The sequence below is a fragment of the Dryas octopetala genome, chromosome 4, assembly GCF_963921425.1.
Source record: "Dryas octopetala chromosome 4, drDryOcto1.1, whole genome shotgun sequence".
NCBI lineage: Eukaryota > Viridiplantae > Streptophyta > Magnoliopsida > Rosales > Rosaceae > Dryas > Dryas octopetala.
Genome location: NC_141369.1, coordinates 18,760,610 through 18,786,913, shown reverse-complemented (window position 1 = coordinate 18,786,913; position 26,304 = coordinate 18,760,610). Strand labels below are relative to the sequence as shown.

Below are 26,304 nucleotides of genomic sequence, written 5' to 3'. Positions count from 1 at the left end.
GCAACTTTATTTTCCGTTTACTTTTCTCTTTGTTGGCCACAAGGGTATGTCTCCCCACTCTCCTTCAGTGTATTCATTTTACAATCAAAATTAGAGATGTGGAGAGAGAAATGAGAGCAGCCGCCAAAAAAATCAAATCATACATACCTTATTGATTAGATACATAAATAAGAAATGGGATCTAGTTTCTTATTCTGGGAAACAACCGGAAGGGAATGACAGAAAATACAATAATTAAGATTATAACTACACATCCCAGCTAGAAAAACTGCCACACGAGCAATGCTAAAGTGACATCGCAATAAAAACTAACACTGCCGTTCTTCATGCACAACAAAAAACAGTAACAAAAACTGTCATCGCCACGCCACTCGAATAATCTAAAATCATAGTTTTGAGATGTTTGATCATCGAGTTTCATCCTCAAGGGCACGGAAACCATTTGTCAGGTCCTCATGTAGCTTCTTGAATTTTCCCACAAGAACATCTTCCCCTTCTGCCGGATCCTCAAATTTTTGAGACCTGTATGTCACCGGTGAGGGAGTCAAGACCTGCTTCCCATAAAAATATTGAAATGTGCAGCATTATAATGTTACTTACACTAGGCGGTAAAAGAGATCTCCCAAACGATGCTTGATTAGGGTGTACGTTATCTTTAGACCATCCATACCAGCTGCTCTCTCTACTGACTGCATATTGAGCCACATCACATCAATAACGGACCCACAACCATTGCTCATTCAATTATCCATTTTAAGTTGAATTCAGAAGTCTTTATGTACAGTAGAAATAGACTTGATATTTACAATCCGTTAAAATCAACCTAGACACAAATTCCTCAAACATACTGAAGATACTGATAATGCAGAAATCAAAGAAAGGAAAGAAAAAGAAAAACAGTTCACCTGATTGGCCAAATTAAAGAAATGGATGATGTTCCGCATCATCCAAACAGACTTGTAGAAAGGGCAAAATTTATCATACCTGTCCAGTGCAAAACACGTAAACAATGAATAAAGCTTACCAGGCCCAACCAAAAGAAAAAGGATATGAAACATTAAATTAGATACATAGTTCAAAAGGAAGGACTAGAGAGCTTGAACTCACGGAGTAAATGCATTCTGTGCGAGATAATCCTCCCTCAAGAGCTTTGCAGTGTCTAAGGTGATCTTATCTCCTTCAGCTAAAGCATCCTTTCCTACAAGCTGCAGAAAACCAGATATCCATGGGCTTCAGTGGCAGGTAGATGAAAGAACATTGAATAATTTTTCCTAAAGATCACTCAAAAATAAAAGAATTGTGGGGAGAATAGGACAATCTATATATCTGATAAACCTTGGATTCGGGCCAGATATCATTCTGATATGACAAAGCCCTATCACTGGCTCTTGAAAGTTTACAGTAACTTGTATTTCAGTTTTAGAGGAGAGCACTCTAGTATATCAAATGGTTTCTGTTCTTATGATTAAAGGACCACCTAATTCATAGTACAAGCAAATAAAAACATACTTGGACAATTTCATTCAAATCATCTTCTCGTTGCAACACCTCACGTGCCTTTGTCCTGATGTTGATAAAATCAGGGTCAAATTGATCATAGAAAGACTCTAATGCCTACAAAGAACACATAGAGAAACAAGTGAGACGATCTACAAAAAGGAATGAAGAATTAATACAGATCAATCAGTGAGACCAACAGGGGGGGGGAATTCATAAAAGATAAGGGATAACAGTTTATGAACACACCGTTGAGTACTTTGAGTAGGAAATAAGCCAGTTCACAGAGGGGAAATGCTTCCTCTGGGCAAGTTTTTTGTCAAGACCCCAGAAAACCTGCAAAGGAGAATAACAGACTAAGTTAAAGAGAATCAAAGTTGTTTTTCCAGACTAGAGGAATAGACCCTACTGGTGGAACTAATCAAAAGTTTATTCTTGCTGATATCAGTCATGAATGTGATGCATTTATGAATTACGAAGGGAGACACTTTCCAGGTGTCAGGCAACACCTCCTATTGGTTATACTTTCATGAATAAATATGATATTACAAAATATACCTGGACAATGCTGAGGGTTGCAGATGTCACCGGATCTGAGAAATCTCCTCCTGGGGGAGAAACAGCACCAACAATTGTCACACTACCATTACGCTCTGGCCCACCAAGACACTTTACTTTACCCGCACGTTCATAAAATGATGCTAAACGCGCTGCCAAATAAGCAGGATACCCACTATCTGCAGGCATTTCTGCCTGTATATAAGAGAAAGACAAATGCCATTAAAGAGGGATGGAAATTATATTTCATCTATTTTAGAGAGACAGAAACAGAGACCACAAATCAATAACAATAGCATAGGTTATAAAAAGGAGAGAAAATTACCAGCCGCCCAGAAATCTCACGCAATGCCTCTGCCCATCGAGATGTTGAATCTGCCATCATGCTGACATTGTAGCCCATATCTCTGAAATATTCGGCAATAGTGATTCCTGAAAATTTCACACATAAGTTGAAAAATATGAAAACAATGCCTAAAATAATAAATTGACTCAGACTCACTGCACAAGATCAGGAACAACATTGCTCAGAAAATTTCTTTAGAAGAGTTCAATTCCTATTAGAGACATAGTTAATGTCTATGCTTTCCGAGCATATATATAGCATAATAGACCATCAAAAGTGGTGAAGTGCAGTGAATTCAAGCGTTTTCATACAAACTGAGCATTATCCTCTCACATAAAGTTTTTATTACATTAGTTTAACCTTACTTAGATGGAGCTTAAAAATTTACCAGTATAGATTGAAGCTTCACGAGCAGCCACAGGCATGTTAGAAGTGTTGGCCACAAGTGTTGTACGCTTCATGACAGATTCTTCACGGCCATCAGGCAAAGTCATCGTCAATTGAGGAAAATCCATGAGAACCTGAATCATTTGATTACTTTGAATTGATCAAAACCAAGACAATATATATAGGTAACTAATGAACTGATTATAGTAAGTTTAAAAATGCATACCTCTGCCATTTCATTTCCTCGTTCTCCACAACCAACATAAACTACAGTGTCTGAGTTAGAGTACTGCACATAAACAAAGCATCTCATACGAAGTAAGTAAGGCAACAACTTCCCAGGGTATAAAATTATAAATAACTATAGGAAGGCTCTAATAAATTAAGGATATGTTTACCTTTGAAAGAGCTTGACTAATAACTGTTTTTCCACAACCAAATGCACCAGGAATGGCACAAGTCCCACCAAGAACAGAGGGGAAAAGGGCATCAAGAACACGCTGATCCAAAAAAAAAAATGGTCAGAAACAACTAATCCCAAGAGATTGAAGAGTTGAGCAAACAAACAACACTTAGTCTACCTGCCCAGTAAGTAGAGGGGTATCAGCAGCAAGCTTTGATGCTACAGGCCTTGGTGTACGTACAGGCCAAGACTGCAAATATGCATACCAAAATATAGTTTACGATAATGAACAATAGTAGTAACTATGAACATTCTGAAAGCACAAGCCAAAGAGCAAACTCTAAGAACCTGAAGCATAGTAAATTTCTTTTTGACACCTTGAAACTCAAGCTCTAATACAGTATCCTGCAAATGCATATAGGAAGATTCAATGCACAAACTTCATAATAATCCATTCAGGATTGAAAATAGTGCTCCCACTCTATAAAGATAAAAATCGTAGTTAACAGTGATAGTCGTAGAAAGGACTATCGAAATAGCAATTCAAAATTCTTAGTCAAACCTTCAATGAATATTGACCAGGTGGTGCGACATAAGTAATTTTTCCCATAGCATCGGGAGGAAGTGCAACACGGTGCTCCATCAGACTGTTTTCAAAGACAGTCTGCAATGCAAAAATACCCATGCCCAGACTTTAGACACAATTCGAAAGAAAATGAACATACTCAGGTGTACAATATTCTTCAGAAAGTCCTTCAAAAACCAATAGTTCAATGCTACAGAACTTACAGCGTACAAGTCACCACCAGTGAGAAGATCGCCTTCACCTGCGATCAGTGGTTGAAATGAAATTTCAAAATCAAACAAACCATATTAACAATAATTTATTTATCGCCTCTAAATAGATTACATAAATTTGCATTAAATTACCTATTTTTTTAGGCTGAAACTCCCAAAGTACATCTTTGTCAAGAGCTGGGACAGACACACCACGTGGAATATAGACATCACCAGATCTTTTTGCAATAGTTTTCAAAGGCCTCTGTCATGACCAGAAACAAGGAATAAAATAGGGAGCAGGTATGCATGAAAATTTGCTCCGTCAAATAACTTCTTTTTCAAAAAATTTAAGGCTATCGTTTGAATAAAAGATAATTACAAGAATAAATATAAAAAATTAGCTCCCAAAACCAGAAAAAACTGCAAAGTAATATTCAAACAAACCTGGATTCCATCAAAAATATTTCCCAATATTCCAGGTCCCAACTCTACTGATAAAGGCTGAAACATCAACACAACAATTGTTAGATGATGCAATTAAATAAACATAAAAACAAATAGGGTAAAACAAGATGGCAGACCCACCTTGCGCGTACGTAGAACAGGATCGTTCACCATCAACCCAGCTGTTTCCTCATAGACTGAAATAAGCAGAGGAAATAATATATTATTATACCAAAGCCTTAAAATGTTAGCTGACTATTTTTTTTATTGAAATGAGGGAAGCCAAACACGAACAGATATGAACATGAACAATAATAAAGCATAAAGATGAAGAAGCAAGTAACCTTGGATTGTGGCAGAATCCCCTTCTAACCGAATAATTTCACCAATTAAATTATCATGTCCAACACGAACCAGCTCGTACATGGCAGCCCCAGCCATGCCATCTGCAACTACGACTGGTCCTGAGACCTGTAAAATATATTTGCCAAATCCAGTAACCACTAGCAATTCATGCAATAACAAATTTCTCATCACTTAGCTAATAATAATATAATAGTGATCAAAGAAAACATAACTAACATACCCAGATAACCAAGCCATAAACACATTAGTAACAAAATCTTCTCATCCCATATTTAACCCAAAAAAGTTAAACAAATCAGATCAACAAAGCAAAAAAGAATAATGAAAAAGAGTATAACTACGTAACTCGTGATTAAAAATTTAAAAGCAGAGGAAAATCACTCAACTTTTGCTGCTCCAACGATCAAAAACACTAAATAAATCATGTAAAATGTTTCCATACAATTTCATATTCGATTTTACTACACCAATTAATCAATCACTCAGTTTGTTGCGCAATGCAAATCGTAACCGCTGAATTCATGAAGCAATAATTAATATTGATCGCAATGAACATAGGAAATGTCACTACTTGGATCAATTAAACAAAACTAAACCGTTTTAATCAACCACAAAATCGCAATAATCACGGAACTGGCAGCAACAGAGCACTGATCCAATCACTTCAAAAATTCATCAACAACACAAACAAAAACATCAAATTGATATCGAATTCAACGAAAGTGGAAGCAAGTGAATCCGATCCATTCAAATCGAGAGTAAGGGAGTTGTTGTTGTACGTACCTTGCGGACGTAGCCATACTCGCTCTCCTTCTCGGAGTCCTCGAAGGTGGTCATCCGGGAACCGTGAACCGCCGGCATTTTGGGCGCGGATCGGAGCGAAACTTCGAGATCTGAGGTGCAGAGCTCGACCAAAAACCCTAGGGCTCCGACCGAATTACAGAGAGAGATTGACAGAGAAATTTACAGAGCGAGAGCGAGAGAGATAAAGAGAGAAGCTTGAGAGAGAGAAGACACGGACTAGTTATGGAACTTATGGGATGCTAATATTCGTGTGTGAGTAAGAGTGTGATCCGCTGCGGATGACTCTATTTTCTCTAGGTACACGTGGTCCATTCAAGTCACATGGCCCCACGATTTGTTGATCTTAGTGATGACGTGGTGGGATCGGGTTGGGGAGTATGTGTTGGAGAGGAGAATGCTGCTGCGCGGGTCTAGTATATGAGTAAAAAGGAGCCAATTGAATTTTGCCGCGTGTTTCTGCTGAAGGTTGTTTCCGCGAAAGAGGCTTTTTTGTTTTGTTTTTGTTTTTGTTTTTGTTTTGGCTTTTTTATCACTGGATTCTCCATATTTGCCTGACCAGTCATAACTTTCCAGTTGCAAACTTGCAACTTGCAAGTATATTTCTACTTTTGTTTTTTCTTGTGCAAAATAAAATTAACAATATTTAGAAGTTAAGATGGTAAAATAGCAGAATTTAAACTTTTATTTTGGGTAATTATATTTAATTTACCATCAGATTTCATTTTGAACATCTATTTCTTCTGCTAAAAAAGTAAGAAGTTACCTGAGAATTTTGAAATTTCAGCATATGTTTTTTCCTATTTATGTTACATGGTCCATGTCCCTGTATGGCTGTATCAAACATAATATTTCAAAATATCTCAATTATTTTATAATAATAATAATAATAATAAGATTGCTGATGAAAGGTGTTTGAGATGGAGGAAGACAAAATAGTAAAGAAGGCAGAGTTGTGTGTGTGGTGGTAGCACATGCTAGGTGTTGCCTTACTTGTCCTTATCGCCTTTATTATCATTTAATCTATGTTCTGTTCTCTTACATATAGAGCTAAAGTCAAGAATTATTATATAAAGCATTTTTCCAAGTGAGGGAGGAATGGAGGATAATATTCTTAATTGTCATCGGTTAACATTGTATATTGATTAATTCATATTTTGGACTTTGTATATTGATTAATTCATTTTTCTACTATTGCGGTATAAAATGTTGTGATGAGAAATTGAGAAGATAGAACAATATATATATACTCATTATATAAAAGTTTTACTCAATGGATAATAACCGGATGTTATGCGGAAGATTTTGGATCATTTTTTCACTATTATGGTATAAATTGTTTATCATTAAATGTGTTTATACAACATACGGCTTAATGTGTTTATAAGTGGAACCGTCGGCTGCTGCAATTAGATGTTCTCCATGTCATCACAGTTAAAAGTGGAACCGTCGTTTCTCCAGTCTCAACTACCAGTATAAGTTGAGTTGAGCAGCAGTACAAAGTTTTTAACTTTTTACTCAAAGAGGATGAAGTAGAAAGAGTGAGTGAGGGTTACTGGGTAGATGGGTACCTCACAACAAGGTTCAGTCTTAGCGGAGAGAGAACCTGAGACAGACAGACAGTCAGAGGCCAACAACTTTCACCAGGTATCCTGTTGCCCATGATAGCTTCTTTGATCCCACTTGAAATAAAAAGCTTTGCATGTCTCAGAAAAACAAAGCCTCATAATTGGAACTGTAATGGGTATTAGAGAGCCCAATTGCTTATGAATTAGTGAATTACAATGGGCTTTAATTCTGACCTCAAGTCCCATATCTCATTTATTGGCAGTTCACCTATAGCTAATAGCATATTCAATTGGAGCCACTGTATTTGGCTATTTGCAATGCTCTTTCTATTATTATTGTTTATTCACTTTTGAATTTTCACATTTTATTAGGAAAGATTCTTGAATTTTTGCTGCTAAGAGATTAATTTATGTATTTGGCTCTTAAACTATTGTTCTCACTTTTGCTTCATTAGCTTATAATTCATGCTCAAGGGTTAAAATTTAGCAACTTATGAAAAATTCTCTGCAAGGGTGCTGAGTGATTGAACTATTGTATTGAAATGGACAAATAAAAATTTAGATTTTCTTTTGAGGATAACAGTTTAGACCCTTTTATTGCTTATGGAAACATTTCTAGCTTTCATAAGCATTTTCCTTCATTGAAGCAAGTGCCATTAAGGTTTATATAGGAACTCAAGCTCTCCTCTATCCTATAATTTGGGTGAGCCGTCCTCGCTCTTATAGGACTGATTAACTGAATGAATTCAAACTTTACTTTGCAGGTCATAAACTAAATTTGGATTAATTTCCTATGGACCTGTCTCTTGCTTCTCCATTGTTCCCCTCAAATGCAACAAGAGGTGTCAATAAGTTTAAGCCTTATAGCTCAATGCATACTGCCACCCACAAGGTGTCCACTAAGAAATTGTTCTCATGTTTGGCAGCTGTTGCTACCCAAACAGCCCAGGTTTCTCCTATTTCTTATTTATATATTTTCTTTTCATTTCCTACATAAAATTTGACATTGTTTAGGTTCCAGACAGTGGAGCTTGAGGTAGAGAGCAAAAAATATGAGCTGTTGAGAGCAATCCAAGACACACAGAGGGGCCTTGTTACAACTGATGATCAACGCTCTTCTATTGAGGAGGCTCTGGTGTGTGATCTCTTTATTTTCCTTATGTGAATTATGTTACTCTTTGTCTCTTTTCTGTTGAATAATCTTGTCTATGAAATTGCTTTAACGTACATTTGGTGCATTAGTTTGATGGAAAAAGAAGGCGCAAGTTCATAGCTGTGAGATTGTTTTATAATAGCTTGTGTGAAAGATTGGCAGGTGAGCGTGGAGGGGTATAACTTGGGTGCACCTATAGACTTGGTAAAATTAGATGGGACGTGGCGCTTGAATTATACTTCTGCTCCTGATGTTCTCATTCTTCTAGAGGCTGCTGCAAGGCTACCCTTTTTTCAGGTATAAACAATGAATGCCAAATTTTGGACCTCTTATCCTCTAATTATAAAATAAGCTTCCAAGGACATTGTTTAGTTTACCAAAAGAAAAAAAGGCAAATTGCTTCACCTTAAAGTTTAAACCACTGAACCTTTGATCCTCTGCTTGCATATCTTGGTGCTTCAATTGACTTCCTCTTTCTGCTGAATGCTTTTTTCGTTCATAATGAATGGTAATTGCTGAAGGCCTTTTTCTGCTTGAAGAGGATTGTTGGCTGAATTAACCTCTCTGCGTTGCCATTTCTTTGTTAATTGTGAAATATTGGCTAAAAGCCTTTCTACTCGAACAAGTTTGCAATTTTAATAGGTCACACTTCATTTCCACAAATTTAATATCTTTTTTCTTTTTCTCAACACTCATTTCATCTGTGCTTGTGAAATGCCAACTCATAGGTTTTTATACGTTTCTCTCTTAATAGTTATTGATTTATTTTTCCATCTTTCTGTCTCACTTATTTCTGAATGAATGTGGGGATAGGTTGGGCAAATTTTCCAAAAATTTGAATGCAGAGACCAGTCCAACGGGGGTGTAATCCGTAACGTTGTCAGATGGAGTGTTCCACCCTTGTTAGAGGTGAACTTTTACTCTGCATGTTGGATAACAAAAGTGCATGGTGATTAGGATTTTAAGTTAAATAGTTAGAATATTTGGTTTCTTAGTGTTTTACAGGTGTGATATAGTTTCTTAATAGTTGTACATTTTGATTTAATCCAAATTGTTTCTGATCAGTACATTTTAAGTTACTCATGAGTTGCTTGTCATTAAAAACATGAGTACTTTTATGAGCTAAAGAAACTCTAGATTAGATCAAAATATTTGGTTTTGCATTAAAACTGAACGGCTAGTATAGAAGATAATCCGAGTCCTTAGTCTTTATATACGTGCATGTTAAGTATACATGCATAGATATGTGTGCATGTATTTGGTTGTAGGTTGTAGGTTGTAGAAATACTTCTTCTTTCTCTGTGAAAAGCAAATACTAAATTTGTATATAGATAATATGGGTTCTATGTACCTTGCAGGAAAAAGAAGGTGCGACTCTGCTAGTTTCTGCAAAATTTTCTATTGTTTCCGTGCGTAACATCTACCTTCAGTTTGAAGAGGTTAGTTTTTCTCCCTTCTTAACTTCCATAGAAGTTAAGGCCTGGGAATGTGACTGTTCCTTAATATTTGGTTGCACTGCCCAAGAAACACTCTTAAAAGATGAGTGGCTTAGAAACCACAGTATCATCTGTTGGAGGCCTATAATTCAAGGCTCCTAGCCATATCAGTGGACCTGAAAATGAATTAGAACGCTTTAGTTGAGCTGGCGCCTTATCCTACTGCTTTCATGAAAAAATGTATTCTCATTTTCAATTGTTACATGCAAACTTCTTGATGTATTCTTCTTGAAATTTATCTGAAGCCTGAAGTTGTATTTGGCAGATTAGTGTTCAAAATATTAAAATTAGTGAAGAGCTGCAAGCTGTAATAGCTCCAGCAATACTGCCAAGATCGTTTTTAAGCTTACAGGTAAACATACCTTATCACTCACTGAGTCGCTTACTCTCTTTTTACATTTATAAAATGAGAGTAGTATGAATTCTTGTGCGCAGATCTTGCAGTTCCTCCGTACTTTCAAAACTCAAATTCCTGTTAGAGACCCAGGAAGGTATATAATTCTTTATCACATTTATCAAAATATATATTTAATAAGCTTCCTAGATATACAGGTGTGTGATAAAACTTGCTTAAAACTGCAGTAGGCAATCAGTAGGAGGACTATACTACCTTTCTTACTTGGATGGTAATATGCTTTTGGGGCGTGCGGTTGGTGGTGGAGGAGTTTTTGTTTTCACTAGAGCTCAACCTCTGGAGTAATGGGAAGAAGGTTACCATTTACTGCTACCTGCAGATACTTTCATGTGGAAAAAAGTTTGTGAAGGCATGGGATCATGCAGTGGTGGCATTTGGCCTATGTATGATCTTCAGGTAGATGATCAACAAGTATGACTTATATGATATATTATCCATCTTCTCCATGAGCAGTGGTGTTTAACAGCTACACTTCTTCTTAACCTTGCTGTCTCTCCCTTGTGGAAACCTGAAGAATGCAGAGGCCACTTGTGTCGTTCTCGTGTTTTTCTTAACCCGCCATGACTGATGACAAAGTTAGAGTTCCAACTCATATTGGAACAATAGATGTTAATCATGTTATACTGTACACAGAGGTTGAACCAATACCCAGAAAAAGATTTTCAAATATTCCATGTTCTTTTTACTTCTTTACAAACAGAATATGTACCATCTATACTAGAATCAAAGCTTGATTCTGGTATCAGCAATTAATCAAAGCTTCTTTACTATTACCCAAAGTTTAATGGTTGCAAATTTCCCACTACATTTTCCTTCAAAATACTCGAGTAAGTTTAAGGTACATTCTCTTTACCAAACCCACATTTCTATTATTGTTGCCATATAGTATTTTTGTTAATAGAGTTTTACATCTGATTCCATTCTTAATATTAACTAAACAGTTGAATAGTTGTAGCAATTAGCAAAAAACAAAAGGAATGCAAAATTCTAAAGTTAAAAAAAATCGTGGTCGGCAGGATTCGAACCTGCGCGGGCAAAGCCCACATGATTTCTAGTCATGCCCGATAACCACTCCGGCACGACCACCTCATGTAATGTTGATCGCTATTTTCTTATATGTATATGTAGAGAGTGGTAAATCGACTGCCAAGTGGGCTTTATGGCATCTGTTGGGCCCAACAGGCCCACAGGCCGGCCTGATATCCTAACGTCCCATGCGCGCCAACCGTAACCAGCAGAAACCCTAATTGCCTTTCGTGTCCCTCCACGACGTCGTTTAGCTCACAGCTTTCTCTTCTCCTTATAAAAGGCATCTACAAACCGTAACCCAACCCTGACCTTCTCATTTTTGGCCGTCAGAGAGCAGAGCAAATCCTAGGAGAGAGAGCGAAGATGAAGTACAATCCAAGAGTCTCGAGCTCCCGCCGCAAGAGCCGCAAGGCCCACTTCACGGCGCCGTCGAGTGTGCGCCGTGTGTTGATGAGCGCGCCGCTGTCGTCGGACCTCCGGTCGAAGTACAACGTGCGGTCGCTGCCGGTGCGCAAGGACGACGAGGTGCAGGTGGTGCGCGGGACCTACAAGGGCCGCGAGGGCAAGGTGGTCCAGGTGTACCGCCGCAAGTGGGTCATCCACATCGAGCGGATCACCCGCGAGAAGGTCAACGGGTCGACGGTCAACGTCGGCATCAACCCCTCCAAGGTGGTCATCACCAAGCCCAGGCTCGACAAGGACCGCAAGTCGCTTATCGACCGCAAGGCCAAGGGTCGCGCCGCTGCTGACAAGGACAAGGGGACCAAGTTCACAGCCGAAGATATCATGCAGAACATTGACTGAGTTTTTTTGAATGGTTGGTTGTAATTTTAGTTCGTTTTGGTAGTAAAATTAGCGACGTTCCCAAATGAGTTTTTGTTTTTAATATTTTAATTTTGAAGTATGAATGGATGGTTCTGATGCTTAATGTGTTTGATTTTATGGGATTATATATGAATTTGGATCTTCAATCTGAGACGTTGATTTAGTGCTCTGCTTTTCATGCTATACAATTCCTACTGAGTTCAATGTCAAACAGCTCAATCTGCAAATTTTTTATATGACCTCCTAACTGGATTAGGATTAGGGTTTTTGGCACACTGATTCATTTTCTTTCTGATTGAAATTTTTAGCTTTATAAATTTGGTTTTCAATTTTATGGGAACAACAGTAGTGTTATGCACTGAGTTGGTACCAATACCCATAAATGATTTGCAAACATTTCATTTTCTTTTCCCTTCTTACCAAACAGAATTTGTACAATGTATTATCTGTACTAGTATAGTAGTTTCAAAACTTCATTCTGGCATTAGAGATTATCTTCATTTGTTTTACAATGCTGTTAGATGTTACAGTTACCCAAAGTTTCCATTGTTGCAACCATTATGGGTTACATTATGCAACAATAGCTACAGAAATTCAATTTAATATTGAAAAGAGTGTGCAGGGAAAAACCCTAAAAAAAATTCATCATTACATTTTCTACACAGTACTCTGTATCAAAAATTTGAGTGCACTGACTATTGGGTGCTCAAAATGGAGAAATTTTACAACTCTTGATATAATATAACCTATACAGTAACATACTTACATGACCTGTTTTCTAAGAGATTTTCCGAGAGAATGATTTGTAGTGACTTATATAGCGACAATGGCTAGAAATCTGAAATTAGCAACAATCAAAACTTCAACCAAGCAGACTATTCCAACGTTGTTTGAGTGACTCATATGCCTTGGAACAAGAAATGGCCTGCAAACAAATCCTTTCATCTATAGGGGTTTCTGTAGCAAGGCCCAGCCTTAACAATGTAGTAATTGCCTTGTCAACTGGCATTTCAACCTGCATGAGCCATCAGGAGCTTAAATCAAGGCACCGAAAGCACATGCATAGTCAAATTGCTAGTTAATAGACTTGGGATGTTTACCTTCACTTTAAACACATCATACATAACTCTTTTGCATTCGTCCCCAACACTCTGGCGACATGTGAGCTGCAGTCAATCAGTCATAGCAAATCTAGGTCAGAAAAGCATATGCGGGTAACAAGCTGCAAGCAGAGTCCCCAGTATAATGACATGCTTAAAAGGTTCAAATTAGGCAGTGAGATCAAACCTTCCCCTTCTTTGCTTTGAGAAGGATTGCATAGGCCAAAATAGCTTCCTTGTACTGCGCATATGATATTGTCAAGAAACAACGAATAGTAGTTACATTTTGGCACACTAATTATAAGAAGACTACAAGAAAGGGAGTGAAAACGCCCTATCTTCTTAAAAAGGGTTATTACAGAATACAACCAATCTGACAGGACCTAACCTAAGGCGTCCACTTACTAGGGCAGCTGACAATGAAGGCAACTAATTCAAAAACTATTTCTTCTGGTCTAATTTAGGACGTTATCCTTTTTTTTTTTTTTTTGAAGCTAGTAGGAAGTTAACCCTTATTTGTGTTAAACCTGTTGAATTCCCACTAAATGAAATGCTTACAATCTCTAAGCTGCTACTATTTTCTTTTTCCTTTTTGGAGTTCCCTTCTCTATACATGGCTAGTGAACCCAAGTAATAGAAGCAGTTCCTTACTTGCTGCTGTTCAGAAGCATCCACAAGAAACTGAACTGAGCCAAAACCACTTGCTAAGGTTTTCTCATACAGCGTCCTGTTGACCAAAAGCTGAAATGAAAGGCTCCTTTGTGAGATCACTTAAATACCTCAAATTGAATATAGCATATATATATATATATATATATATAAAATTGTAAACTATGCGAAGAAAGATGAAGTTGACTCACTTGATACCTATCCCATGTCTGTTTGTATCCCAGAACCACACGGGACACATATATTATGAGAGCGCTGATAGCAACCACATCAAGAATTATTGCTGACCTGCCATATGATTTAAAGAAGAAAATTTAATAGCAATATTCCAGAGAAATGAAACTTGAAAGAAAAAATTAAGTCTTTTTTTTTTTTTTTTTTTCTGTTGTAAGAAAATTAAGCTTTCAAAAGCATTAAAAGAGAAGAAATTAAAGGTGAAAAGTGGAAAGAGAAGAAACTGTATGCAAACCATACAAAAATACTACTTTAAAAAAAGATAGGCATACGGCCATACGGGGAAGATGAGACATTCTCAATTTTGTAGTTTATGAAGTATGCCGAAAGCCCCAATATTGAGGCGATGTCCAAGCGTACCTGCAAGTCATAAGGTCGTGAGGCTAAAAATTTGAAAGGACTTTATTCAATAATTAGCAATACCCCTTTCTTTTTTCCCCTCAAATTATCAATCAAAATATCCAGAGGGAAACAAAGCCATACACAACCAACTTAATGATGCTAATTATCATTCATATGCTAAGATGTGCAAATAATTCATAGTAGAAAGGAAAAAACATCAACCATTTTGCAGAAGCAATCAATTGACCAAGCTAAAGAATTCTTAGCATTTAACAAGGATCTACATACCGTGTCTATGATACGGAAAGATAGTTTTTTGTGGGGAAAGATAACCTACATATTAAACTGGAAACAATGAGAATATTCATAGGAAAACACTAGAAGAAATACAGAATAACTTTGAAAATCATAGGCTAGAAGCAATGACAATTACATTGGATGAGCATAAAAGTTGAGACAGAAGTATTTACTGGTAGATCTGGAATAGGAATTCTCTCATATATCTTTAACTGCAATGATGGAACCTCAGCATTATCTTCAGTATTCCTGTCATCTCCTTCGTTGGTATAAAGCAAGATCAATTCTTGAAATGCAGCCTCCTAATATGGAAACACACGAAGTACTATTGCCATTATCTTATAACTAGTATATATTTCTACAATAGAAGAAAAATACTAATCATCCTAGAAGGTTTTTTTTATTTTTTTGGCCATTAATCATCCTAGAAGGTTAACTTAAGAAAATCAAACTATAAATGAGGAATACCTGGAGGATTGACTTTGACAGAAGAATGGAAACAGAAGTTTTTAACATTTTCCAAATATCATTTCCACAGTATTTCCTTGTAGCAGGTCTCCATATGTCACTAAGTGATATCCTTGATAAGAAAATGGGCCTGGGTGAAAAATACTGCCATTATTGACCATTTTGAAGGATAAGGTTCCAATCTAGAATACCCATGACTAGAATAGCAAGTCAATTACACCTTCATACTCCCTGTTAGTTTGTGCGGTTCAATCAATTAAACCTTTTAACTTCCATGTTAATCCTCCAAGTCCATTCTCTATTACAATCACTTCTCTAAGCTTAAAAAAGATAAGCACAATTTTGAGATGTTTTAAGGGAACGAAACAAAAAAGTTCTTTGGAGCATAATTGGTGTTATACTCATTTTTTATGTCTTTGGGTTGCAAGATGATCCTCAGACCCAGTACAACATAGTCTTTGTTTCAGACGGCTGAATCCGACTTAAGGGATTGATCCATTGATATTCTTAAATTCATTTTGGTCAAGAAGATTAATATAACCTGAAAGATAATATTGTGCAGTGGAAACAAAACTCTACTTTGAAAGAATTTGTGTTATGAAAAGGCAGAAGACTGCTTGTAGAGAACAATACTTAGTAGTTAGTACTGCTTTCAGTTGTTAAGTTCAATATTCAGCAAACTGGAAAATGAAATTTCCAGGGATAAAATATGATGAAATGTAAAGAAAACAAATGTATTGGGAAAACCTTGTGTAAGGGTCAGAAGCATTAGTATCACCACCAAGCTCAAATGGTGTTTCTGGTGTAGGGGAAATAAGTCCAATCCATGAAAGCAACTTCCTAAAGAGCCTTCCACGGGGTCCAACTGGTGATAAAATCCCTTCATAACGAGATACTGCTCTCTGTGCTGCCATCCATATTGGAAGGTCGTTATCTGATAGTTGCTCTATTCCCAGCACATCATCAGAAGTCTGTTCGTTATCACGTAATGATTGCTGAAAAACAGACAGTTCCTTAAGCCAAAGTTTCATTCTGTTGGTCCAATCTTGTACTTCTGGTGTTTGGCTAGCAACTTTGAATGCCTGTCCTAAAGCAAGATAGACAAAACATGTCAAACTATATATAGAAAGATATTGAGAAAGGAACTAAAACCTCAAAGAAAATAAGTAAATAAACTCTTAGCATCAGACAAGAACCAAGAGGTCCTTTCAAGATTTGAAATCTTCAATGATATAATACTAATGACCACGTGGCAGTAATTTCATTAACTATCCATTTAGTTTCAGATTACAGCTATGTCAAGAACCTTCATAGAGAAAAGAAAGAAATCAGAGCTTCTGAAAATTATTGAACCTGTACAATTCTAAATCATGCCACTTGTGCAGTTAATGGTCAAACCATCTCAAATATCTTCTCTAATCTTGTTAACAACTAGTTTTACTTTTAACTTATGAGGACGGTTGGCATTCCTGATTTCATACTTTCCTGGCTCATCACTTATCCAGCTATTCTCATCATATAAGGCATAAATTTCTTAACAGCACAGTATTTTGTCTCATAAAGCATGTATGGACTCATTTCAACCATATAAGCAACCATAGTAGTAATACTAATGCAGCATGTCTAACTTAGACATTCTAAGTGAGTTCATATGTCTGCAAGTTCAAGGTGCATGGACATTCATCAGTGCATGACAAAGCATTATTTTCCAAGAGGTAACTGATGAAGCAGTAACTTAGTATCTACTAAAAATTTTACTTGTAACATCACAGAGAGAGAGAGAGGAAAACAAAAAACAAAAAAATTGATGCTGCCCTGAATGAAGGCAACTATTGTTCTGAAAATGACAATGACCTCAGTTAACCAGCTCCCAATTTTCCCCAATGGTTTTGATACGATGAAGAAGATTCCTCTTAGAAGTTTGGACTGTATGTAGTCCAGTTTCTCAACAAGTAGTAGGCCTTTCTGCCTCTCTGTTGCATATCCCCGCCTGTCAGATGTAATTGAAATGTGGAGTCAATATTTTGCATTGCTCACTATTTGGAAAATGGCAAGTTTAACACACACATGCGGTGGCTAGATAAATCTTCAGCAGTCACGTACAGCATGTAAGTCTAAAGTTCAATTACGTAATTTTCTTTACATTTTTATAAGTATTATTTATTCTCCTTATATGATCCGGAAAGCTACATAGTATTTCTATCTAGGCGATGACCTAGCACAAAAGTTATAGTTGGCATGTATCATAGAAGAATGTATTCAATTACCAGAATGAAAAAGCCTAGTTGATTTCCAAATTGGAAGGCATCTCTCAAAACCGTATCAGCTTGACATTTCAGTCATTACATTAATGAGGAAGTTGGTGTGAATAATTTTTTAAAGCTTTAGGACTAAGGGAAGAACAGATCATTCTATGTTCTATACACAATGCATATATTTCTGCCTGTATATACACACACTACATATCCATTTAGGAGTGACAATCGTTAGTGAATCAATGAGGATACAAAACAACGCAGCATGATTCTGAACTGCATGAAATAAAAACAAATAAGAATGTATAGTGCCTCAAAATGGGTTCCCATAATACTACTCTTAACCAGAAACATAGAGGCCTCATTTGATGCATAGGATTGGATTGGATAGGTTAAATGGCTAGATTCATTTGTATTCAAGGAAGAAGATGGATTAATCATAAGGGCAAACTTATCCCTTCCAATCCCCACAAAAATGGTGGGATCAGTGGGTAAAGTTTCCCCTTATAGCTAATTCATCTTCTTCCCATCTTCTTCCTTCAAGTAAGAAGACGCCCTCCATTTTCTTCCTTGAACACACAAGAAACTAGCCATTTAACCTATCCAATACAATCCTGTACATCAAACAAGGCCAAAATATGTATGAAATAGTTGATATCAAAGCTTTGTGATTCAGGTTGGAAATATTTTAAAACTTAACATAAAGATTAAATCAGAGCATTGAACTTAAAAAAATAGAATCACCTGTAAATTATCGCATTGGACTCAGACGCCTTCTTCCAGTCAATATTAACTGGCAAAGTAAGGAGATAGTCTGTGTTCAATGCAGATGTCAGCATTAAATCCCTTACAGATAGTTCTTCAAACTGAGCATCATAAAGAAGTTGCATGAAAGCACGATCAAAACGAGTGGCAACAGCTACTCTACAACAAAATAAGAAATTGCATAGGATGTCAAAAGTTTCCATATCATGAGTCTGAACAACAGTGACGATCAAATAAATATAGAACATACAATGTGTAAGCCTCCAAAAACTTAAAAGGGAATCATTCAATCTTGTCAAACTTTCACCTCAAATTGACATTGAAAAGCAAAAATGGAAACTGTAATAGTACCATATTTTGTTCTATCCATTTAATAACAATGATTTTAATACATTAAATGAGATTTTTATGCGGATATATTTTCAAAACAGATATACGATTTTTGTGTAATAATTACATCATAAATTTATGCTTCCGATCTTAGAGTGAGTATATCCAAATGATTCAAATCAAGCACCATAGGCACTAAGGATAATTCCTAACATTAAATGAAGCCTCCATACTTGGCCTTTATGAGTTTCACAACAGTTTGCGAATTGGGCAGTACAACAAGTGAATGAACAGAGAGTATATGAGAGTGCCAAAACAATGTGCAATACCTCTTCTCGTTCTTAGTTGAAGAACCCAAGAGTTTTGTCAATCCCAAAACATAATCGAACGGCAATGGATTCTCAGCTTCAATTTCTTCCTCTCCAAACCCATCAATGGCAGTCCCAATTCCATTGATGCCATTCCTAGCAGAATCCGAGCCTTGCCCATTAGCCAACACTTGTTCATCAACCTCGTCAATTGCTTGCTTGTGTTTCAAGGAGTTAGAAGCGAAATAATCAGCTCGCATTTCTTCCAAAACGCGTTTGTGTTCGGCGTGAAGAATCGAGTCCAAGCACCTGCAAAGCAAACGAACAGAGTTTTTGAAATTGAACGTTTTGTTTTGTTTCTTCAAGCAGTCAATGATCTCTCAGTGGGGCTTACGATGAGACACGAAGAAAGCTTTGCAAATCGTCGTCGTCGTCGCCACTGAACATATTCAAAACGATGCCGTTTAGCAGCTCGGCCTTGGAAACCGGGATGTACTTCTGCCTGGGCACTGGAATTTTAGAAATTCCGTGCTCTTCTTCTTCATCTTGGTTCTCCGGAACGACGTCGTTTTGCTTCTTGATCCTGTTGGCGTCGGTCAAATTTATAGCGTCGGTTTGGGGTCGCTTAGGCTCCGTCGTCGACGTTTCTCGAAAGCCAGTGAGAGCGCAGTGAGTGACTGTCAGCGACTGAGCTGCTGCTGCTGCTGTTGGTGGTGAAGATAGTGGTACTATACGGCGGCGTTTTGAGGTAAGCGACAGAGCACTGAGGCTGCTGAGAGTGTGCCATGAAGCTGACATATCAGAATCCAAAAGCAGAGAGCGAACGAGCAGCAGAGTGCCAAGTGCCAACCTCGTTTGTTGGATAAGAAATTATAAACTTTTATTTTTCTAATACCAATATCTGGTTGTTTTCTTAACAAGATATAAAATATAAATTATAAATATAGTAGAAAACTAAATAAATTATAAAATATATAATATTAATGTAAATTAGAAATATTTTGGAATGATCATACGATTCATACCGTAATAATACTTTTGGAAAATTTTGAGATGTTACATATCTGAATTTCGAGAAGCATCTTACATTCCAATTGGTTTTTTTTTTTTTCTAAATTTTTCAATTTGTTCAATTTCAAATTTGATTAAGATGTGTCAAAATTGAATAATTTTTTCATCATAATCAGTTAGAATTGAATTATTCAATCCAATTTATTTTGCTACAGTATTATAATATGTGGGGATATTATTAGTATTATATTCTACAAATATAAACTCATCAGGCCTATTATGGTTTTACTTATACTAGGATTAGTGTAACAACTTTGGTGCTACCTATGCATATGCATGCCCAATAAGCAATTATTTTTACCTTTGAATCCAAATCAGATAATTAACGAAGTTGGTGCATGCAGTATAAGTTGTGTAGGACGTACCAAAACGATTATCTGATTTTAGAATGAGCCACGTAGGCAGGGAAACTCTAATAAGAAGAGGCCACGTGATCAAACATGAGAAGCTATTTTTTGAGATTAAAAAAAAAAAAATGGCTGGCATTAATTATTATAGTGTATATGATGCGTGAACCAATTGCTCAAGATTTTTGTTTGCTTATAGCTGGAATAAACATAATTAATGCAACCCTTTGCAACTCTCCCAAAGAGAGATATATATCTGCTTTCTGTATGGCAGTAATAGCAATAGAGAATCTCTGAAGCTACCCAAAGGATAAATCTCTTATGTTACGATCTAGAACCTGGTTTAGCTCAAGATCAACACAGAGTTCTTCTTCATCCCCTACGTACAGTTCCTTGAGCTACACTTGGAATGTGGTGAACATATTGGGGCTAGCTTTCTAATTATCTGTTAAAGGAAAAGAAAAATATATAAGACAAGTACGCATTTAGCAAGAAGAATAATAATTACACAAAGCATAATAATTGTCAGAGACAATCCATGTTGAACACAAGAAAAAACAAATGCATGCATAGAATATTTAGTTCAAAATAGAAATCGATCACAAGAATAATCATGCAAAAAAAAAACCCACTAAACACATGCAATTCAGTAAGAAGCTAGGTACCTTCAACTTATCTTCCAACACACGAATGAAATAATTATGCAGCTCAGAATCCTCAGATCCTTGAAAGTAAGTCAAGATTTCCTGCCATTCTGGAGGATTCTACAAAAGAATTAACCATCAAAATAAGGTAATTAAAAAGAATGTATCAAACAAAACGTGAGAAAAATGATATACTACTTATCAATATCAAACAATGATGTAGATATCAGATATGTAAAGAGTACGTATTACATTGAAACGACCCAAATTTGGTTTCAGTTTGCAAGCCAAAATCTTGAGGGAAGTTGACTTCCCAATCCCATTAGCTCCAACCAAACCAAGAACTTGTCCTGGCCTTGGGACTGGTAACCTGTAATGGTTTGTTGTGCAATGTCGATCAAAACACAAAAACCTGAAACTGATCACTTAATGCCCAACAAATTAAGTGGTAATTAAGGAACTAAATACCTATATATGTAATTTGAAAGTGTTTGGCGCATAACAATGTGTTGTATCTTTGTCCAATTCCTCTGTCACTATTGCTGGACGAGCCAACTGATCTTCCATCTAAAAGGGGAACAAAATGTTTATTTATGATTCTACAATACAATACATTACATACTAAGAGAACATACGGTCTTACCGCAGGAGAAGTTTTGAGGATTTTTCTCCTCTACGACACAGTTTTTCTTCTCTCTACGTGTGCAGCGGATCGCTCGCTTTCGTCAGGTTGAGCTCTAGCCCAATATATATGTATTATGAAATAATTAGTGTGCATTCTACTTAACACGTAGGTAAGGTGACATTTTTAGGGTTAAATACACTAAAAATTGAAAAGAAGAAATTACAGATTTGGTCTATTTATTTTATACATAGTTCAATTTTTGTCTACGATTTTTTTAATTTTTGTTTTAGTTCACTAATTGTTTCACTTGTTCAATAAAGATCCAGTTCAAAATTTCAGTTTTGGCGGCCCGTATTAGGAGGTGGACAGATATCGAAAATTTGGCGGGATGAGGTGCAAAACTGAAGCCGTGTTATTAAACATACCGCATCATGGTTGGCCACGCCAGCATTTAATCCACAACCTTAACAATGCATCTAACAAAAGCCAATTTTTTCAATTTATGGATGCGCTTGAAAGATTTATTATTTGTGGACCTAGTTGAAATATCTCAATAGTTGGTGGCTAATTTGAGAAAATTATTGTATGTAACTGTAACACCACGTATCATGAGGATGTAGTATTATTAATCTACTTAGATTATCAATCCACGTAACAGGTGTATTTTAAGGGTATTTTAGGGCTTAGGGCTTTAAAAATTAATGATTGTATACGTGTTACAATGTAAGTGAATTGATAACACCAGGTCATTATGTCACGTAATGTTACATTCACACACAATAATTTCTCGCTAATTTGGTACTTGAGGCAAAAAAATTTTTTTTTTAAAACTAATGAATTTGACTATGAGATTAAATTTTTTAAGTGCTGCTATATGCACATCTTTTTTCCTCTCACTACATGCCTATTTTTCTTTTCAATTTATTTAATTTATCATTATACACCATTTAATTTATTAAAATACCCTTATTACATAAAAAAATTTTAAAAACAAATCAAAACCCAACCACCCAAGTCCCAACCCCACCTCACCCTGACCACACAATTTGTCCCGCGACGGCGCCGACATTGACGAGTTGGCCGCTGGCCTACCTTTCTCTTTCCCCCCTCTCTCTTTTCTCTCTTCATTTCTCTTGCTTCTCTCCTCTACCCCTCTATTTTTTATATGTTACAAAGACCGGCGACCTTGCCGGCCCCCAGATCAGTGTCCAATGTTCAGAAATAAAAGGGAGAGAAGAAAGGAGAGATAGAGAGATAGAAAGAGAGAGAGAGAAGAACAGGCGGGATGAATTGCCGGTGGTTGGGTAACTGAGTGTGAGGACAAAAAAAGACAGAAGAGAGAGCTAAAGGGAGAGATGAGAGAGAGGGAATGAGAGAGAAAAAGGGAGGTGGGCGGGATGGACCACCGGTGACAAAGGCGGTGGAGGGTTGGGACTTGGGGTTGCTGGGTTTGTATAGTTGTCTTTTATGGTTATTTCAGATTGAGTTAAAATTGTCAAAGAATGTGTTTAGGGTTTTAATAATTTCAGCTTATTTCATTAATCATATAAAAGAGGTATTTATACCTGTACAAGTGAGGGTCTAAATAGCAAATACATTTATTCCTATAATTACAAGAAAACCCATATAAACTAGGAATTTAACACTCCCCCTCAAGTTGGTGCATAAACATCACATATACCCAACTTGATAAGTGAACAATCAAATATCCTACTCGACACAGCCTTGGTAAGAACATCTGCCAGCTGGTCTTCAGATTTCACAAAAGGGAAATCAACAATCTTAGCCTCTAATTTCTCCTTAATGAAATGACGATCAATTTCCACATGCTTCGTACGATCGTGTTGAACCGGATTATGAGCAATCTCAATCGCAGATTTATATCACAAAATAACTTCATAGCGACCTTGGGTTTATACCCCAAATCTATCAACAACCTCCTTAGCCATAGGAGCTCACAAATACCATTTGCCATACCTCGATACTCCGCTTCTGCACTGGATCTAGACACCACTTGTTGTTTCTTACTTCGCCAAGTAACTAAATTACCACCAACAAAGGTGAAATACCCAGCTGTAGACCTTCTATCATCTGCTGATCCTGCCCAATCAGCATCTGTAAATCCAATAACATCCAAATGGTCATGTTTACTAAATAACAACCCTTTACCTGGTGCGGATTTCAGATACCTCAAGATACGCTCAACTCCATCCATATGTAATTTTCGTGGGTCATGCATGAACTGACTCACCACATTAACAGCATAGGCAATGTCCGGTCGAGTGTGAGCTAGATAAATTAATCTCCCCACAAGTCTCTGATATCTTCCTCTGTCAGTCGGAGCAGAATTGTAGCTTTCAAAACTTATGGTTCTGCTCAATAGGAGTTGCAGCAGGCTTACAAGCAAGCATACCTGTTTCTGTTAAGAGATCAAGAACATACTTTCTCTGGGACAAAAAAATACCATGTGAAGATCTCGCTACTTCAATCCCAAGAAAATACTTCAGGTTACCTAATTCTTTCATCTCAAACTCAGAAGCCAGGTAAGTTTGTAGCGAGGCCATCTCCTCCTGATCATCTCCTGTCAAAACCATATCATCCACATATATAATGAGTACAGTACGCTTGTTACCTCTTCGTTTAATGAATAGTGTATGGTCTGAATTACTTTGTTTATAGCCTGCAGCCTTCATAGACTTGGAGAACCGTCCAAACCAGGCTCTAGGTGATTGCTTCAGGCCATACAATGCCTTTCTTAGTCTGCACACCATACCAGACTGTTCTAGTTCAGGAATTCCAGGAGGAGGATCCATATAGACCTCTTCTTCAAGATCGCCATGCAAGAATGCATTCTTGACATCAAACTGAAGAAGAGGCCACTCCAGATTAACAGCTAGAGACAGCAACACCCTCACAGTATTCAACTTTGCTACTGGAGCAAATGTCTCCTGATAGTCAACTCCATAAGACTGAGTGTACCCCTTGGCAACCAAACGAGCTTTATACCTCTCTATGGAACCATCAGCTCTATGTTTAACCGCATAGACCCATCTGCATCCCACAGGTTTCTTCCCTTTAGGTAACTGAACCAACTCCCAAGTCCTATTTTTCATCAATGCCTCCATTTCTTCTGTCATTGCCTTAGTCCATCTTGAATCTGCTAAAGCATCCTGCAAATTTCTTGGGACAGATACAGAAGATAATTGATGCACAAATGACTTATATGACTCGGATAGCCTATGCGAAGACATATGACTATTTATAGAGTATTTGGCTTTGGCGTTAGGATCTGGTTCATAAGATGTAGGTGGAATACCTCGGGCTGACCTATGTGGAAGCTTATACCTAGAGGTGTCAGGCTCAGACTCAGATTGGATACTCAAATCATCAGAAAAAGAAGGGGAAATAGGATGTACCTCATGAGACATCTCTGGAGAAGATTGTATCAGTGGTGAAGTATGAGGACTGAGAGTTGTACTATCATCAAACAAACCTCCAACCACTGAGGAGTCAGAACGATCACTGCTGTCACACTGCACCACCGAGTCTGTAGGTAAGCAGGATTGATCTACCAGAGGAGGTATGTCACCCACCGTACCCACTGAGCGCTCGATACTACCTTGCTCGTCCTTTTCTTCCTGTAACCTGAAAACATTGAAAAACTCCATATCTATGGCATTCGACTCTTCACCAACGTTCTCCCCCTGAAGGGAAGATGCAGAACACTCATAAAAAAATTGTTCCTCATGAAATGTAACATCCATAGATACATAGAACCGTCGAGACGGAGGATGATAGCACTTGTATCCTTTAGTAGCACGACCATAGCCAACAAATACACATTTCAAAGCTCGGGGCTCCAATTTGGTACGTTGATGCCCATGTAAATGGACATACACAACGCAGCCAAACACTCGAGGTTCCAAATGCAAAATAGACGGAAGCTCACAAGAAGCAGCAAGGACATCCAATGGGCGCCGAAAATCGAGAACACTAGATGGAGTGCGGTTAATTAAGTACACGGCTGAGCTAAGGGCATCACCCCATAAGAAAGTCGGTACCCGACCGCCAATCAACAATGATCGAGCAACCTCTAATAAGTGTCTATTCTTCCGTTCAGCCACCCCATTCTGTTGGGGAGAATAAGAACAAGATGTCTGATGGATAATGCCATGTAAACCAAAGTAATCTGTCAATCCTTTGTTAACATATTCGCCGCCATTATCAGAACGGAGAATACGAATCGAATGATTGAACTGAGTTCTCACCATCTTATGAAACAATTGGAATACTCCACATACATCACTTTTATTATGAAGAAAATAAATCCAGGTCATACGCGTGCAATCATCGATGAATGTGACAAACCATCGAACACCATTACAAGTAGAAAGAGGGGCAGGTCCCCAAACATCAGAGTGAACCAAACCAAAAGGAATTCCACATTTATTATCATTAGAAGAAAACACTATTCGGTGACTCTTAGCCAACACACAAGTTTCACATTGGAAATCCTGGAAATTACAACCACGAAACAATGAGGGAAATAACCGCCTTAGATAACTAAATGAAGGATGACCCAACCGCTGATGCCAGAGCCAGATCTTCTTCTTATTTGCAACTAACTGAGTACCACTAACATGATGAGCCTGACTGACACCATCCAGACCCAAAGTATCACCATCCAGATAGTACAAGTCCCCATCTCTCCTACCACTGCCAATCCTCTCCTTGGTATGAATATCCTGAAAAATACAGTGAGTAGGAAAGAAAACAACAAC

The 26,304-nt window shown here is 37.3% G+C and overlaps 3 protein-coding genes, 1 non-coding gene and 1 pseudogene across 10 annotated transcripts; 2 read left to right on the top strand and 3 right to left on the bottom strand.

The window, feature by feature from the left end:
• Window positions 1-111: 111 nt before the first annotated feature.
• LOC147287678 (V-type proton ATPase catalytic subunit A) lies at window positions 112-5,802 on the bottom strand. The gene is made up of 20 exons (XM_086239416.1): window positions 5,565-5,802; window positions 4,760-4,886; window positions 4,557-4,612; window positions 4,416-4,472; window positions 4,122-4,233; window positions 3,981-4,018; window positions 3,754-3,855; window positions 3,540-3,596; window positions 3,370-3,441; window positions 3,187-3,288; window positions 3,015-3,077; window positions 2,790-2,922; window positions 2,381-2,487; window positions 2,056-2,250; window positions 1,747-1,833; window positions 1,510-1,614; window positions 1,108-1,205; window positions 906-984; window positions 601-689; window positions 112-522 (listed from the first exon to the last, which is right to left on the bottom strand). Exons 1-20 carry the CDS (start codon window positions 5,640-5,642, stop codon window positions 408-410), a joined length of 1,872 nt encoding a protein of 623 aa, XP_086095542.1. The 5' UTR covers window positions 5,643-5,802; the 3' UTR covers window positions 112-407.
• Window positions 5,803-7,010: 1,208 nt separating this feature from the next.
• Window positions 7,011-10,987, top strand: LOC147287677 (Plastid-lipid associated protein PAP / fibrillin family protein). Of its 7 annotated transcripts, none has more exons than XM_086240317.1 (9): window positions 7,011-7,229; window positions 7,915-8,099; window positions 8,165-8,285; window positions 8,466-8,600; window positions 9,117-9,212; window positions 9,662-9,742; window positions 10,065-10,151; window positions 10,235-10,290; window positions 10,382-10,987. In XM_086240317.1, the coding sequence occupies exons 2-9, from the start codon at window positions 7,981-7,983 to the stop codon at window positions 10,497-10,499; spliced, it is 813 nt and encodes a 270-aa protein (XP_086096443.1). In that variant the 5' UTR covers window positions 7,011-7,229; window positions 7,915-7,980; the 3' UTR covers window positions 10,500-10,987. The 7 variants fall into 7 exon arrangements, with proteins under 7 accessions (XP_086096443.1, XP_086096439.1, XP_086096445.1 ...); XM_086240313.1 differs by having other exon boundaries at window positions 7,021-7,229; window positions 8,172-8,285; XM_086240318.1 differs by lacking the exon at window positions 7,011-7,229 and adding an exon at window positions 7,302-7,811.
• Window positions 10,988-11,218: 231 nt separating this feature from the next.
• Window positions 11,219-11,300, bottom strand: TRNAS-AGA (transfer RNA serine (anticodon AGA)). Its single transcript has one exon. It is a non-coding gene; the product is annotated as a tRNA-Ser (tRNA).
• Window positions 11,301-11,516: 216 nt separating this feature from the next.
• On the top strand, window positions 11,517-12,221 carry LOC147287675 (large ribosomal subunit protein uL24z pseudogene; annotated as a pseudogene).
• Window positions 12,222-12,728: 507 nt separating this feature from the next.
• LOC147287674 (DUF3754 family protein, putative (DUF3754)) lies at window positions 12,729-19,687 on the bottom strand. Its single transcript, XM_086242514.1, has 14 exons — window positions 19,231-19,687; window positions 18,858-19,145; window positions 18,178-18,357; window positions 17,033-17,168; window positions 15,926-16,260; window positions 15,179-15,308; window positions 14,884-15,012; window positions 14,702-14,746; window positions 14,352-14,431; window positions 14,029-14,125; window positions 13,820-13,909; window positions 13,356-13,409; window positions 13,169-13,234; window positions 12,729-13,083 (listed from the first exon to the last, which is right to left on the bottom strand). Exons 1-14 carry the CDS (start codon window positions 19,632-19,634, stop codon window positions 12,931-12,933), a joined length of 2,187 nt encoding a protein of 728 aa, XP_086098640.1. The 5' UTR covers window positions 19,635-19,687; the 3' UTR covers window positions 12,729-12,930.
• Window positions 19,688-26,304: the final 6,617 nt, after the last annotated feature.

Bases quoted from the DNA above. Each gene is read 5' to 3' on its own strand.
- LOC147287677 (XM_086240313.1), top strand. From the start codon at position 7,944: ATGGACCTGTCTCTTGCTTCTCCATTGTTCCCCTCAAATGCAACAAGA. The intron at 8,100-8,171 runs GTTTCTCCTATT...TTTAGGTTCCAG, and splicing joins TTGCTACCCAAACAGCCCAG to ACAGTGGAGCTTGAGGTAGA. The intron at 9,743-10,064 runs GTTAGTTTTTCT...TGTATTTGGCAG, and splicing joins TCTACCTTCAGTTTGAAGAG to ATTAGTGTTCAAAATATTAA.
- LOC147287678 (XM_086239416.1), bottom strand. From the start codon at position 5,642: ATGCCGGCGGTTCACGGTTCCCGGATGACCACCTTCGAGGACTCCGAG. The intron at 3,597-3,753 runs GTTTGACTAAGA...ATGCATTTGCAG, and splicing joins CTGGTCAATATTCATTGAAG to GATACTGTATTAGAGCTTGA. The intron at 1,206-1,509 runs GTATGTTTTTAT...GGTTTTCTGCAG, and splicing joins ATTTGAATGAAATTGTCCAA to CTTGTAGGAAAGGATGCTTT.
- LOC147287674 (XM_086242514.1), bottom strand. From the start codon at position 19,634: ATGTCAGCTTCATGGCACACTCTCAGCAGCCTCAGTGCTCTGTCGCTT. The intron at 16,261-17,032 runs GTCATTGTCATT...GCTTTAGGACAG, and splicing joins TTGGGAGCTGGTTAACTGAG to GCATTCAAAGTTGCTAGCCA. The intron at 15,013-15,178 runs GTATTCCTCATT...TTTCCATATTAG, and splicing joins TGTCAAAGTCAATCCTCCAG to GAGGCTGCATTTCAAGAATT.